This window comes from Phocoena phocoena, chromosome 5 (assembly GCF_963924675.1).
Source record: "Phocoena phocoena chromosome 5, mPhoPho1.1, whole genome shotgun sequence".
Lineage (NCBI taxonomy): Eukaryota > Metazoa > Chordata > Mammalia > Artiodactyla > Phocoenidae > Phocoena > Phocoena phocoena.
The window spans coordinates 137,330,237-137,343,514 of record NC_089223.1 but is presented as its reverse complement, the minus strand read 5'-3'; the positions used below and the strand labels follow the sequence as shown (position 1 = coordinate 137,343,514).

Genomic DNA, 13,278 nt, shown 5'->3' with positions numbered 1-13,278 from the left:
TTTATGAGTGAGATCACTTTACCCGTGGATGAGTACGTGTGTAATGTGTTTGTATGTATCTGTATTCATCAAGACAGACAGGCGAGGCCTCTGAGAGTGGCCATCAGTTCTCTGTAGAAGCCGACCTTCCTTAGACCTGCCCTGTGGAGTCGGCTGCATGGGGTCATTAAAATCCCACTGAGAAAACAGTCCACCTTGTCAGCTCTCTGCAGAAGGGACTCACTTGACCAAGTTCCTGAAAGTCTACGGCGAGCACCAGTCCTACTGCCCGTCCACATTTTGTTGAAAGTATCGTTGATGTGATCGTCAGGTTTGTTTTCTGTTTTTTTTGGGGGGTGTTTTTGTTTTCCTGCTGGTGACACAGGAAAGATCTGAGTGAAACCAGGGTAGGGCTGGTGGGCGATGTGCTTGCGCGCCTTCTCGGAACCGTGCCCCCCGGGGCGGCCCCCTGAGCCAGGCAGGGGCTCTCCAGCCTCCTAGCGCCCTTTACCGCGGGCTCTCCCACTCCTGCAGCCTTGTATCCTCTCAGGAGGAAAGAAGACGCTGAGGCGCCTCCAGACACCCACAGCGTGGCATCAGAGGAGGCCCTGAACCCCAGAGGGCCCCCTTCGTGGCCGGGTGTCACTGCCCAGCCCTGGGGCGTGGGCGGCTCATCCGTGGAGCCGAGGGGAGCCCCTGCTGTCGGCGCGGGTTCACAGAGCTGCGCGTGGCCTCGCTTTGGCTTTTGTCCCTCTGCGCCGTGGCCGAAAGTGTAGCTCCCGGCCAGGGTGAGACTCAGGGCCGTTCTGCCCGCTGGAGCAACAGGCGGGGATGCGAAAACCACCCCGAAGGCCACCAAGGCTCGCTGGGGAGCTCGGGGTGCCCCCGCGAGGAGGGGACCACGGGCCTGGGCATGCGCTCAGGTGGCGGTGACAGCCGGAAGGGGCCTGGAGGGTTCAGGGGCACTCTTTCCCCGTGCCTGGCACCTTCTAAAGCAGCTGAAGAAACCCACTTCCCTCGAGCACATGTGGGAGCATCTGGCCCCACACAGTCACGGCAGGGTGACCTCTGGCCCTGGAGGATTGTGGCCGTCGTGGACCTGCCGAAGGTGGTTGGGCTCTGAGCTCAGTGGGGCCACCTGCCTGTACTCGCTGCCTCGAGCCGCGGCGGAGTGGCCGTCGGCAGGGGTTTGAGCTCATGCTGTGCCACCGCCACTGTCCCCACCGTCCCTGCCACGCTGGGCACCAGCAGGGCTGCGATGGCTGCGTCCCGGAGCCTGGCCCAGACGTGACTGTCTGCGAGAGGAAACTGCTACAAACATTGTACTTATGAATTAAAAGAGAAGAACTAGGCGATAACTTGCTGGGTGAGGCCTGCTTTGCTTGTGGAGAGCCTAGACCCCGCGGCGGGGAGGCAGGGATTGATACCACACCAGCACGAGCCCAGTGCCTCGGTCGGGGGCCGCCGGTCCGGGTGGCTGGCCGTGAGGGGCTGAGGAGGCGACCCGCGGGCCGCCTCACAGCGGGCCTCCTGCCCGCACACGCGGCCGCGAAGGCTGCGGCGGTTCTGGCGGCATCTCCCAGGGGCCGTGGGGTTTCGCCCGGAGCCCTACCCTGGAGGGGCGGTCAGGGCCGGCACAGGTTCTGGGGGGCTCACTCGGGGGCCGCGACCTGACTTTTGAGCCCCTCACGGTCTAGCTGCCCCTTCCGCCTCATTGGCCATTGGCCCCTGTGCTCCTGGGCGACAGGGTGAGGCGATGCTGCCCTGTCTATTTGAGCCGGTGAGTTCTTCCCGCTTGAAATGCTAGCTCCTCCTGGAAGTCTTCTCCACTCAGCTGAGTGGGCACCGTCCTTCCCAGACCCCGGGGACCCCGGCAGTGAGCATCTCGGTCATCTCGGGGCGCTGGTGATTGCCCACCAACCTGCAAACACAGAGACCCTGGGCCGCGGGCTGCCCCGGGCAGGCGCTTCACAGTGTCTGCTGAAGTCCCCCCAGTTCTGGGAAGTGGGCGGCCCCGAGCCCGACCGTGGCGGGTGCCCCGAGAGACGGCCGAGCGCAGGTGGACTGGCCCCTGCCTGTGGTCACGGCCGTGTGACCGCACACGCCTGCGGACAGGGTGTCGGGATGTGCGCAGGCGCCGCAGGTGCGGGCAGTGTCGGCAGGAAGCTGCTTGGAGAGCGTTCGGCTGCTGGGCCTTGTGGACGGGCCGCACGGGTTCGTTTCCACCTGAGTTGCTCTATGCGTTTGGGAAGACCATGTCGCCTCCACAGGTGTGTCTCCTCTGCGACACACCTCCAGGGCCCCTTCAGCTCACCCTTCAGAGCTGCCTAAGCTCTACCCGCCCCTCCCTGGTCCAGGCGAGGCAGCCAGACCCTGGCTGGTCCACCTGGTCCACCTGCTGTTTCCAGAAAGGAAATGCCCCCAGATCCCCTGGAAAGAAGCGACGGCATGTCCCCCACTCACCCTCCAGCCACCGTGCACAGGTGCCCTCGGTAAAGGGCAAGACCCCTCTTGTCTTCAGAGGAAGCCCTTGCTTCCTGACCTGACACCTGAGAGCCCTTCTGGGTCTGGGGGTGCCCGGCCCAGCCTCACCCCTCAGGGTAGCCTGGCCATGGGCCCAGGCACCGCCGGACGGGGCATTCTGCCAGGGCCCGGGGCCTGTGGGCACAGGGTGGGCCTGCTTTGTGGGGTCACCAGGGCTCTTGGGAAACCGTGAGGGTGTCCCGCAGTTTCCATGAGCTTGGGGGCCTCAACGGCCTGGCTTCTCCATCTGGACGGCTCATCCCCACTGGCCTTCCAAGCAGGAAACCCAGGGCCCGTCACGGCCACGTTCTCTAGGGGCCTGACACTCCCAGGCCTTCACCCCGTGCTGTGGATGGGACGGACCACTGGCCAGGCCTCCACTCACCCGGCCCAGGGTGTGCTCGGAGGCTGGCTGGCCCGGTGGAGCCGTTGGGTCGGGGTTGGGTTCTGCGTGCTGAGGCGGAGGACTGAAAGTTATGGTCTGGGCTCCCGTGCACGCGGGGAGAGGATGGTGGTGCCGGCACGGTCGTCGCCCCCTGGCACCAGGGAGTCCATCCTCCCGACCTGCCCTCCTTCAGCTCTGCCCTGCCTGCGCCCGGGCCTGGACCCATCCCCCACACTCCCTGTGCTTCCCTGCCTCTGCCCAGCTGGGGGGTCTTCCTCGGCCAAATCCCTGCCTTCGGAGACGGGCTCAGCTCACCGCTGCCTGCTCCCAGGAGGTGCTGGAGGCCCCTGAGAGACGCCCCTTCCTGCCCTGAGCCTCCGCGGGGGGAGACGGAGCCCTGTGCCGAGGTTCACAGCCCTGCCCAGCCGAGGGCACGTGGGCCCACCCATGGGGCCGCTGGGAGCTGTGCCTGCCTTCCCCACCTGCCTGGCCCCTCCTCGTCCTTGGACGCCGAAAGTGAGGGCTCTGCTTCCGGGAGCGTCCCCCGGGCCCCCCTCTCCAGGGCTCTCGGTGCCCCTGAAACCTCAGAAGAGACGGTTGGAGCCCAGCCTTTTACCCTGACTCTCCTGGACGTTTGGCTGGAGGCCTAGCAGGGGGTGTAGATGCCTCCTCCGAGCCGCCTGGCTGCCAGGACCCTGAGCACGGGCAGCGATGCCTCTGGGCCACAGCTGCCCTGCGGAGGCATTGGGACCCGCTGTCCTGGGGTTGACCAGGCCGGGTGCCCTGGGGCAGCAGCTTTTCCTGATGACAATTCACCAGCCCCAGCCAGGCCAGCACATGGGCCTCTGCCCTCTCCCAAAGCTCCAAGGAGGGTTTGGGTCGGGGGAGGGAGGGGGCAGTGGGAAGGGGTCCCAGGGCCTTGGAGGTGCAGCCTCCAGCCGCATGTCTGGCGGTGGATACTTGTCCAGAGAGGACGACTCCTGTGCTCTGAGCTCCACTGTAGGTGAAGACGGGGGCTGGGGGGCGGGGACGGCCGAGTCACAACCCGAATTGGTGGAGCTGGGTCTGAGACCCTGAGCCGGCTTTGCCTGCCTCTCCCTTGGTCCCCCTGCCCCTGGTGCTGGGATGCACTGAGGCAGCCCTGCTCTGTTCTTGGAGTCGTGGTTGAAGAAAGGTCCACCTGGAGGATGGTCAGGGTTGGCACACGCTCTGGGGGACAGAGAGCCAGCGCTAGGGCCACTTGGTAGGTTGAATCCTTCGTCTAGGGCGGGGCGGGGGGGAGGTTTCCTGGAGGAGGTGGGACTTGCAGTCACTGGTTCACTTGGCAAGCACTACTGAGTGCTCTGTGCCAGGTACCCAGGCCGGAGGAGTGCAGCAGTTGTCAGCCTTCCTGGGCGGTGCTGTGTGGTGTCCCTGTGTCCCTAGAGAGGGAGGGGCCTCCGCCAGGAGCTGATGGCAGGCCCGGGCCCTGACCCAGGGACCCCTGCTGCCCTCCCCCTCTGCACCCCAAGTTCTGACTGTGGGGGAGGGAGGGAGCCCCAGCCAGCCCACCCCATCCTGAGCACCTCCCCTCCTTCCGCCTAGGGCTTCAGCCCACCTCGCAGGGTGTCAGAGGGCGAGCTCTGGGCACGTGGGTGCGGGGGTGGGGGCACCTGGGCGGAGACTTGGGGACGCCTCGCATCCCAGGCTCAGCTTCCCTGTCCTGGGACGGCTCAGACCGAGAAGCTCCTGTCATAGTCAGGCCCGAGGAGGGTCCTCTGTTGAAGGTGGAGGTTTTCGGCCTGGACTTTGTGAGCCCTTCCCCCCGAGTTCAGGCCACCCCAGAACCCCGAGGATGCCAGGCAGGTTCACGGATGGGCACGCTGGCCCGTGGGCCTGGGGGTGGGGCGGGGACACCACGTGGCCATTGCGGCCCGTCCAGCAGGTGTGAGGGCCCTTGCTGGCAAGCCACCTGCTTGAGTTTTACCTTCAAAATGTTCAGTCCCGATGCCTTAGGTGACCCTTCTCTCTGAAGCCCCTGCAGGCTCCACTGCTCTGGTCTTCTGCCCGGCTAAGGCTTGGTCCCCTGGCCAGTCCCGGTGGGCACTCAGTCCCTAGGCCCTGCCGAGGTGGCGGCCCATCCCCAGCCTGGCTCTCAGGCCCTGCTGTCCTGCCCTCCCCGTTACAGCCCCACCACCTCTCACTGCCCGTCCTGCACGTGCTCTGGGCCGGGCGGCCTTGCTGCCTCTCTTGGCCGGTCCTTCTGCAGAGCTCTCCTTCATCCTACACTGCACCACCTGGCTGGTGCTGGAGGTCCGTGTCCCTGTCCCCTGAGCCTCAGTCAGACACTGGCAGAGGCCGGCTGAGGGTGGGTGGCCGGGGACCCCAGCCAGTGCCAGTGGTCGCTTTGTGCAAGGTCAGCATTGGGGGGCCTCCCATGAGAGCCAGGAAGCAGCAGGGGCGTTTACCCAGGACCATGGGCAGAGGAGGCGTGACGGTGTCCTTCACGGGGAGCCTGCCGGCCACTGCACGACACAAATCAAGCCCAGTCCCGAGCCAGCCTGCCTGGGTTCAGAGCCCAGCTTGGCTCCTTGACCACAGCGTGACCTCACCTTTGTCCGTCAGGCTGTTCATCTGGAAAATGGGAATAACAGCAGTGCCAGCCTCCCTCGCAAGGGTGCCGTGAGGATCAAAGTAGAAGACACAGACGTACCAGACATACTGCACTTAGAACAGTGCCCAGTCACCTTAGCAAGCATCACAAAGCTGGAAGGCAGAAAATAAATGGCTGGCTCAAGGAAGGTCCAATTTGCAGGAGGGAAAAAGGGAAGAAGGACCAAAGTGTATTGAATAGGAAGACTTCAGAGAGGAGCTGATGCCAAAACAGGGTTTTGAAGAATGAATAAGAGTTTGCCAGTAAGTCCGAAGGTGAAGTCTAGGCAACCTGCTGGGAAGGGAGGGGATTTACTTGAGGTCAGTCCTTCGTTTGTTCACTCCTTTATACAGCAAGGCTTCCCCAAGCTGTTTCCTGCGGGGTCGTGGGGTACAGGAGCAGCCCACCCAGCCAAGTGGACCAGGCAGGTCTGGGTGTGGATGGTGCTGATTGATGCAGGGCGATCAGGGCTGCGGTGGGGCTGCCCATGGTGAGAGGGATCCACACCACCCGCTCCCAGCTACTCTCTGGCCTCAAGCACTGTGCCGGCTCCTCAGCCCACCCCATGTGTCACCCAGGCCAGCAAGCATCCCGCCTGCAAGGAGGGGAGCAGGCAGACAGTGGCCGAGCCAGGGGTCTGCTCGGGGCCGGAGCCCTGCCCCCGCCCAGCCTGGTGGTGGTGGCGTTTGTACCGTAAGTGTGAGCGTGTTGGCCGGAGGATGGCTGTGTGCAGGGCATGCAGGTGGGTGGGTGTTGGTGCACACACGTGTCTCTGCGGGTCCCCAAGAGTGTGTTCCTGTGTCAGTCTCCCCGTCTGTCTGTCTCTGCCCCTGCCACCCCTCTGTCTGCCGTCTCTCCTCCTCTGGGTCTCCTCATTTGTTTGCACCCCAGTCCCTTACCCTGGGCCCTCCCTGGGCCCCCGCCTGTGTGAGCCGGGGCGGGGCAGAGGCGGGGGCTGCGGCCTGGACCCCACCTCTCAAGAGCCCGGTCTGCCCAGCGGAGGTGCCTCGTTCGGTTGCCTGGGCCGGCCAGCCTGGTGACAGGGCTGGGGCGCGGGGCGGGGCCGGGAGCCCGGGCCACCGGTTTGGGGTCTGGCTCGCTCACTGCAATGTTGATGGCCCGTCAGGGCGGCCCTGATTCCTGCGCTTTCAGTTAAAAGGTTTCTGTTGTTGTAGCTTATGCAGTTGCTCTGTTGCTATGGAAACGTGACATCAAAATGACGTTTCCCGTTTAAAAGCTTTTAACTAAATTCCTGCCTGTCAGATGTAGGCCCCATTTTGAGCGAGGAGCTGCCTTCCAGGAGCGGGGCTCCCGCCGCCGTGGTGCGCAGGCCCCACGCGGCCCGGCCCGAGCGCGCTCTCTAAGCCCGCAGGTGCCCCCGGCATGGCAGCGGCCGAGGTGCCCGGCCGCCTCGTGTCCTCGCAGATGGAGAAGCACCGGCGGGCCCGCAACTGGACGGACGCGGAGATGCGTGGCCTCATGCTCGTCTGGGAGGAGTTCTTCGACGAGCTGAAGCAGACCAAGCGCAATGCCAAGGTGTACGAGAAGATGGCCAGCAAGCTGCTGGAGATGACCGGCGAGCGCCGGCTGGGCGAGGAGATCAAGATCAAGATCACCAACATGACCTTCCAGTACAGGTAGGCCCGCGGCCACCGCTGTCGCCGCCACAGAGCCCCAGGGCGCCCCAGGCTGGCTGGGCAGGCGGTCTGCACAGGGACACCGCCCCCCCCCCGCCCCCGCCCCGGCCGGGACATCCCCAGAGCTGAGTCGGGGGGCGGGGGGGAGTCCTGGCTTTGTGTAAGTGAGAGGGGACCTGCAGAAGCCATGGGGGAGGGGAGGGGGGAAACCGAGGCACAGGAGGGCCGGGCTGGGGCTGACCCCGGCTCCCCAGGCCTCGGCCAGGGCACCAGCCCCCAGGCCCACGGGCGACTCCCACTCGGCCCCCCAGGCTTGGCTGTGCTCCACAGGGTGGCGGGTGCTGCTGTGTGGGCAGGAAACTGAGGCCGGAGGAGGCTCAGCCGCCAGGCCCGCGAGCCGGCCTGTCCTGCCGCTCTGTCACCTTCAGTATCCGCTGAGCCTGCTGTGAGCACAGCACAGCGCTGGCCTTGGGGCCTGGGCGGGGCGTGGGGGGCTCAGGGAAGCCCTGAGTGCCCAGGAGGGTCCACTCCCGGGAGGAGGCCCCCTGCCCTGGCTGCCGTGGGAGGAGCCCGGTCGGGGCCAAGCACGTGGCTCCGGCAGGGGAAGCTCTGGCGTCCCGGACGGAGCCCTGTGGCCCCACGTGCCCAGCACCGTGGAGTGTGAGGCCAGGCCTATCTGCAGGGGCTCACGGTGAGGAGAGGGTCACAGGGAGGACAAAGGTCAGAGGTGTGGCGTGGGTCAGGGCAGGTAAAGGTCAAGCAGCAGCTGGGCTCTAGGGGGAGAGTGGCACCGAGAGCATGGGCCCTGGGGGCGGCCTGGGCAGCCCCTGAGAGCCTGTCAGTGTTGGTGGGGGGAGGGTGCCGTCTAGGGGGCCGTGCCGGGACCCAGCTGGTCCCAGCCCAGGCCACCTCTGGCCCTCCTAGTGGCCGCCGTGGGCAGGGGCACACAGCTGCGTGTGGACGAGGCCCTGCAGGTTGGCCTCAGGCACCTTGAGCCACACCGTGGGTGAGAGGACCCTCACCCCGACTCCCATGCCCACCTCGAACAAGCAAGGAGAGACCTCACCCCTCCTGTCCTGACGCTCCCGGCCCGTCTGGAGCCTGGGGACGTGCAGGGGCTCCCCAGGGCCCTGCGCAACCAGAGGCTGTTTCAGTTGCATCCATTTAACTTTTTCTGGTCCTTGGAGGTCCTGAGCCTGGCCTGTCCGAAGGCCCATTTCTGACCCCCAGCTTGGCCCCCAGCCAGGCCCCGGGGTGGAAAACAGGCGGCTGCTGGGGTCCAAAGGCATCCGAGGAGTCGCTTAGGTAAAGTCTGTCAGATTCCAGTCGCCGGCTCCTGACGGAAGGGCCGAGTAGCACGTAGGCGCACCTGCCCCCCGCCCCCCCACCCGCCCCCTCCCGGTGAGGAGGGAGCTGCGGAGGTGACGCAGGCTGTCTTACGGGGCTCCTGTCTGACTCCATAGCTCCAGGGCCCTGACTGGTGTCTAGCCGGGTCATTCATTATTTATCCTGAAAGCTTCTTCAGAGTCCCAGGGGAGGGATTCTGTTCCATTCCTGGAAGAGGGATGTGGGCCCCAGAGGCCACAGGAGATGAGGGTATGGCTGAGAGGGCCCAGGGCCCCCTCGCGGACAGCACTTCACAGTTTAGGAAGCACTTGCACACCGTGGTATCTGTCAGCTCCCGTACACCGATGGGGAAACAGAGGCCCAGAGCAGGAGAGGGACTTGCCCAAGGCCACACAGCCCCTCACAGGCCAACGCTTTAGCTGCACGACTGGTTCTTTCTCCCCCCGCCACCCAGAGCCTCCCACAGCAGAGACTTTATTTTTTCACGACAGCTTTTTTTTTTTTTAAACAATCCTTGTTTGTTTATTTATTTATTTATTTATTGGCCACACCGCAGGGCTTGCAGGATCTCAGTTCCCCGACCAGGGATTGAACCTGGACCCTCGGCAGTGAAAGCACGGAGTCCTAACCACTGGACCGCCAGGGAAGTTCCGAGACAGCTTTGTGTGTGTGTGTGTGTGTGTGTGTGTGTGTGTGTGTGTGTGTGTGTGTGGCATGTGGGCCTCTCACTGCTGTGGCCTCTCCCATTGAGGAGCACAGGCTCCGGACGCGCAGGCTCAGCGGCCATGGCTCACGGGCCCAGCCGCTCCGCGGCATGTGGGATCTTCCCGGAACCGGGGCACGAACCCGCGTCCCCTGCATCGGCAGGCGGACTCTCAACCATTGCGCCACCAGGGAAGCCCCGGAGACAGCTTTTTATCTATTAAGATTGTCGGGGGAATTCCCTGGCGGTCCAGTGGTTAGGACTCTGCGCTCTCACTGTCGCGGCCCAGGTTCAATCCCTGGTTGGGGCACTAGGATGCCGCAAGTCGCTCAGTGTAACCGGAAAAAAAAAAAAAATGCTGGTTAAGGAAGCCTGGGGGTGGCCAGGTTCCGTGGGGGGTGTTTTGTTGGCACACCGTTCAGGTGCTCCCCACGCCAGGGCGGGCCTTTCCTTATTTCTCTGAGGAGTGGGCTGGCTTGAGTTGACAGACCAGGAGCTGGGGGGACGCCTGCGGAGGGCCTGGGCTGGGCCCCGAGCACCATCGTCCACCCGCTGTGCCCATGTCCGTGTTGCCCTCCGCGGGACGGACGGTGGTCCGTGGTCAGGAAGCCAGAGCGGCCTGCTCGTCCCCACGTGGCCTGTCCCGGGCTTCCTGCCGAGGACAGTCTGCTTGCTGGGTGCTGCTGGAGGGCACGTCCTGCCTGGCCCGCCTCTGCCTGCTGCCCTGAGCCACGCACCTCTGCGGGGGGCCACTCTTTCAGGTGGTCAGCTCGTTATCTGCAGTGACCAGTGTGACCGGCGGCCACACCCTGGCGGGGAGCCCCTTGTCAGAGACAGAGGCCATCTGGCCACGGGGCGCTCTGTTGCTCAAAGGCCTCCCCACAGCAGGAAGAGCGAGGGGCAGGAACATGGGGGCTGGAAGCTGAGGCCAGGGGCCCGGGAAACCCTGTGGCCTCTTTCCTGGCCTGGCTGGTGCTGCCCAGCTGTCTTGCGGCCACCTCTCCCCATCCCTCACCTCCCAGGGGACAGCCAAGGCCCAGGGACCTTCAGGTTCCGTCTGCAGGGGAGGGGAGCATGGTGCAGGGCCTCGGATGGGCTCAGGCCCACACTGGGCAGAGCTGTGCAGTGCAGACCCTGGGCCTGGGGCCCGAGTGGGGATGGGGGATGCCAGGCAGTGTGGGAAGGGACCCCGTCCGGCCCAGCCCGGGTCCTCCTGGTACCTTCAGCCGAGAATATCTGACAGCTTGCTGTTTGCCAGACACCGGGCGTTGTCTTCTTAAATCTTCCCGAGAGTGACGGCCACGTGAGGAGCTTACTTTGATCATCCCCGTTTTACTGATGTGAAAATGGAGGCTCAGAGAGGTTAATGGACCTGCTGATGGTCACACAGCAAAGCGATGGAGATGAGAGACAGACTCAGATGTGCTGGACACTGAGGCCTGTGCTCTTACCTTCTGAGCTTCTTGCTCCCCAGGGCGTCCTCTTTAGAGAAGCGCGTTTATTATATGACCGTACTTTATGTTTGCATAACACATCATGTTACATTTTATTCCCATGTTGGTATTATACCATATATTTGGTTATTGCCGGTTAACTTGTTAAAAAGCAGCATTTGTTCATTGCAGAGAGTTTAGAAATTCCAGAAAAGCAAAGAGAGGATGAATGAGCCCAAGGTCCCGGCACTCACGCTGGGGCACGTGCATCCTTTCCAACATCCAAGGTGGTGTAGGTCCCGAGCCCGACTTCTTGCTGAGTCCCATGTCACCTTGGCCCTGGGGCCCGGCCGATTTTTCTGGGGAGGCCTGGCTGCCACGTGGCTCCCCCAGGTCCGGAGCCCCCGAGTGCCCCTCCGCCGAGGGCCGGGCGAGGCAGGGCCGGGAGCAGCTGTTTCTCACCCTTGGCTCTTGTGTCTTTCGTTTCAGGAAATTAAAATGCATGACAGATAGCGAGTCCGTCCCGCCCGACTGGCCCTATTACCTAGCCATTGATAGGATTCTGGCCAAGGTCCCCGAGTCCTGTGATGGCAAACTGCCGGACGGCCAGCAGCCGGGGCCCTCCACGTCCCAGACCGAGGCGTCCCTGTCGCCGTCTGCTAAGTCCACCCCTCTGTACTTACCGTATAAGCAGTGCTCCTACGAAGGCCGCTTCCAGGACGATGGCTCCGCCAGCTCCTCCAGCTTACTGTCCCTTAAGTTCAGGTAGTGTGTGTGCTTCCCTCTCTTGCCTCCACACCAGCGGGGCCGGGCACCCGCCCTCCGGAGAGGGGGCTGAGGGCCGCGAGGGGGCTGTCCTGGCGGCGGCATCCTCTACTGGCCCGGGCCGGCCGCGGAAGCCCGGGTAGTATATGCACCAGCCCCAGGGGCAGGGAGGCCAGAGACAGGAAGGCAGGTGGTTCCCGAAGCTTGGGCTGTCGTGTCCACAGACTGGGTGCATCTCCTGCTCCGTCACCGCTTAGCTGTGTGGAAAGTCCTTGATCTCTCTGGGCCTCAGCCTCCCTCTGTGAAATGGGGATAAATCAGGACCTTCTCCAAGGAGGGCTGGGACTGGAGGCGAGTGCTCCCGCCTTCCCTCAGCTTCTGGCTCTTGCGCTTCCCCTACCCCAAGCAGACTGTGCCCTGGGGTCCCCTTCTCCCTGGCCTGGCCGGGCCGGCTGGTCTCTCAGCACCAGGGAGGGGGTGTCAGGCTGAGCCTCCAGGGTGTGCTCGGAGCCTGGCTGCAGTGGGGGGACGCAGCCCCTCTGCCGTCCACGGCGTCCTGCCAGGCATGTGCTGACTTTGCCTAAAGATACCCTCAGTCAGGTGTGCGGGAGACACACCCCTGTGGTGTGGGGGCCGGGGAGCCAGAGGAGGTGACGTTTGGGCTGGGCTTTCACGGATGAATAGGAGTTGGCCAGTGGGGGAGAGAACAGGAAGAGTGTGGATTTGAGCCGTGGCCCTGCCTCCCCTGAGCCTGGTCTCAGGTCTGTCAGATGGGAGTAGGGTGGGGTGAGGAAGGCATCTCCGGGGGCCCCTCCAGTCTGACACCCCCAGTCTGGGGGGCTGCTGCTCCGTTTGTTCTCAGCAAAGACCCCAGACAGAAATGCCTTTGCTGGTGGCCAGGCCGAGTTGCAGGGAAGTCTGAGATTTACGGACAGTTGTTTCCATGGATTGAGCCCAGTTCCCAGACTGACAGCTGCCTCAGGCATTGCACCAGGACTGGGACGTGGGGCTGTTCTCCCTCTCGGGGCCGAGCTCTGCTCTCTGCCCCTGAGGTTGGCGGGGTCACGAATCTTCTGCACAGAAGCAGAGGGCCTGGGCTTGGGGACGGGCAGGATCTTGGGGCCTGGTGGGGTTTGGCAGCTCCCTGCCCACCCGTGGGGGCCGGTTAGACCCGGGATGCCCCACCCCCGAGCAGAGAGCCCAGGGCACGCCCACCCAGCTCAGCGGGTTTGGGGGTGCTCTCGTGGCAGGGAACCCCCGCCTCCTAAGCCCGCGCCCCCTTCGTGGTGGGAGGGCCCGGCCCTCATGTGCGTGGACGGTAGCCCAGCACCCCGTGTGCCCGGTGGCGGCCGGGAGGGTCGGGCAGGCCCGGGCTCCGTGGCCAGCCGTCCACACGCCGGCGCTGTCCTTCCAGGTCGGACGAGCGGCCCGTGAAGAAACGCAAGGGACAGGGCGGCCACTGGCAGAGGAAGAAGCTACGGCTGCTGGAGACCATGCTGGAGGAGCAGCGCCGGCTCAGCCGCGCCCTGGAGGAGACGTGCCGCGAGCTGCGCCGCGGGCTGGACCAGCACAGCCTCCTGCAGGCGCAGGGCCTGCAGCTGCAGGAGCGCACGATGAGCCTGCTCGAGAAGATCATCGCCAAGTCCGGGGTCTAGGCCGCCCACCGGCCCCCCGCCGCCGCCGCCTCGGCCTCCAGCGTTAAAGCCCCCCGGGCACGCGGCCGGGGCCCCGGGCTCAGTGCAGGGCAGCTCCCGGGAAGAGCCTCCCGGAATCTGCTCTCCAGTATCGTCACTGTCGACGGTACTCGGAACGGCTTTTGATGTTAAACGTGTCATTTTCATCACTGCCTGGAAGCGGAGGTCACGGTGCAGCCT

General features: G+C 64.5%; 1 protein-coding gene across 1 annotated transcript; it reads left to right on the top strand.

Annotated features, from left to right (window-relative positions):
* Positions 1–6,006: 6,006 nt before the first annotated feature.
* MSANTD1 (Myb/SANT DNA binding domain containing 1) lies at positions 6,007–13,059 on the top strand. The gene is made up of 5 exons (XM_065877290.1): positions 6,007–6,212; positions 6,501–6,601; positions 6,820–7,156; positions 11,129–11,404; positions 12,819–13,059. Exons 1-5 carry the CDS (start codon positions 6,007–6,009, stop codon positions 13,057–13,059), a joined length of 1,161 nt encoding a protein of 386 aa, XP_065733362.1.
* Positions 13,060–13,278: the final 219 nt, after the last annotated feature.

Bases quoted from the DNA above. Each gene is read 5' to 3' on its own strand.
- MSANTD1 (XM_065877290.1), top strand. From the start codon at position 6,007: ATGGTGAGAGGGATCCACACCACCCGCTCCCAGCTACTCTCTGGCCTC. The intron at 6,213-6,500 runs GTAAGTGTGAGC...CCACCTCTCAAG, and splicing joins GTGGTGGTGGCGTTTGTACC to AGCCCGGTCTGCCCAGCGGA. The intron at 7,157-11,128 runs GTAGGCCCGCGG...CTTTCGTTTCAG, and splicing joins AACATGACCTTCCAGTACAG to GAAATTAAAATGCATGACAG.